This window comes from Sinocyclocheilus rhinocerous, unplaced genomic scaffold (assembly GCF_001515625.1).
Source record: "Sinocyclocheilus rhinocerous isolate Xijiao unplaced genomic scaffold, SAMN03320098_v1.1 scaffold1464, whole genome shotgun sequence".
NCBI lineage: Eukaryota > Metazoa > Chordata > Actinopteri > Cypriniformes > Cyprinidae > Sinocyclocheilus > Sinocyclocheilus rhinocerous.
Window position 1 is genome coordinate 198,466 of NW_015643188.1, and position 892 is coordinate 199,357.

An 892-nucleotide genomic window follows, 5' to 3' on the forward strand; every position below is an offset into this window, starting at 1 on the left:
TGTGTGTGTGTGTGTGTATCTGTGTGTGTGTGTATGTGTGTGTTTCAGCTGAACCGGAATCAGCCGGTGACGGTTCATGACATCCTGAAGATCTTGCGGCTGCACATCTCTGTTCCTCAGTGTGACATCTTTGGTTATCTGAGCATCGACTCTGAGCTCATCTTCCTCATCGTGCCTGTCGATCAGCAGCCCACGCCGCTGCAGGTGTGTCTTCATCAAACATACAGTACAGTAATACAGTATTACAGCGTAGTAATTATCAATCACACGTGATGCAGTATGAGAGCTTGTGCTAACAGAGGTTCATAGTTAGCGTCTATTAGGGATGCACCGATACCACTTTTTCCAGTACTCTCCCGATACCGATACTTTTATTTTTGGTACTTGCCGATACCGATATTTTTATTGCATTTGTACATTTTTTAAATATTGGGTACAGAAACCAAAAGAGTATGTATAATGTTAGTTGGTTAACTTCATTTATCAAATAGATACAGTCAAACCAAAATCTATTTAGACACCTTCATCTTTTCTCGTCTGTGAGAAAGGGATATTCGTTCGACAAGCTCGCGCATCTGTGCCGCCGCGTGCTCAATCCACTCAGCGTGTTTGCTTATCAGCTCACGTACATCAGCTATACAGGCGTTAATACTGAATGTTTAACATTATATTAATTGCATAAATAAACTTCATAGACATCATTAATATCTAATAACTCCATTCTGCTCTCTTTTGTTCTGTTGTCAGTGTTTCTTTGTCTGAATACGGCACTTGTCACATGTGTGGTATCGGCGTTTGGTATCGGGGCAATTTAACAAGTACGAGTACGAGTACAGGAGCTCAGTATCGGGCCTGATACCGATACCAGTATCGGTATCGGTGCATCCCTACT

At 42.0% G+C, this 892-nt stretch overlaps 1 protein-coding gene across 1 annotated transcript in view; it reads left to right on the forward strand.

Annotated features, from left to right (window-relative positions):
• Positions 1-892, forward strand: part of LOC107757182 (reversion-inducing cysteine-rich protein with Kazal motifs-like) — a 55,943-nt gene that overhangs the window by 51,472 nt on the left and 3,579 nt on the right. The window contains exon 17 of the mRNA XM_016574597.1: positions 49-204. Within this exon, the coding sequence (XP_016430083.1) occupies positions 49-204 (156 nt within the window). The remainder of the gene's footprint in view (positions 1-48; positions 205-892) is intronic.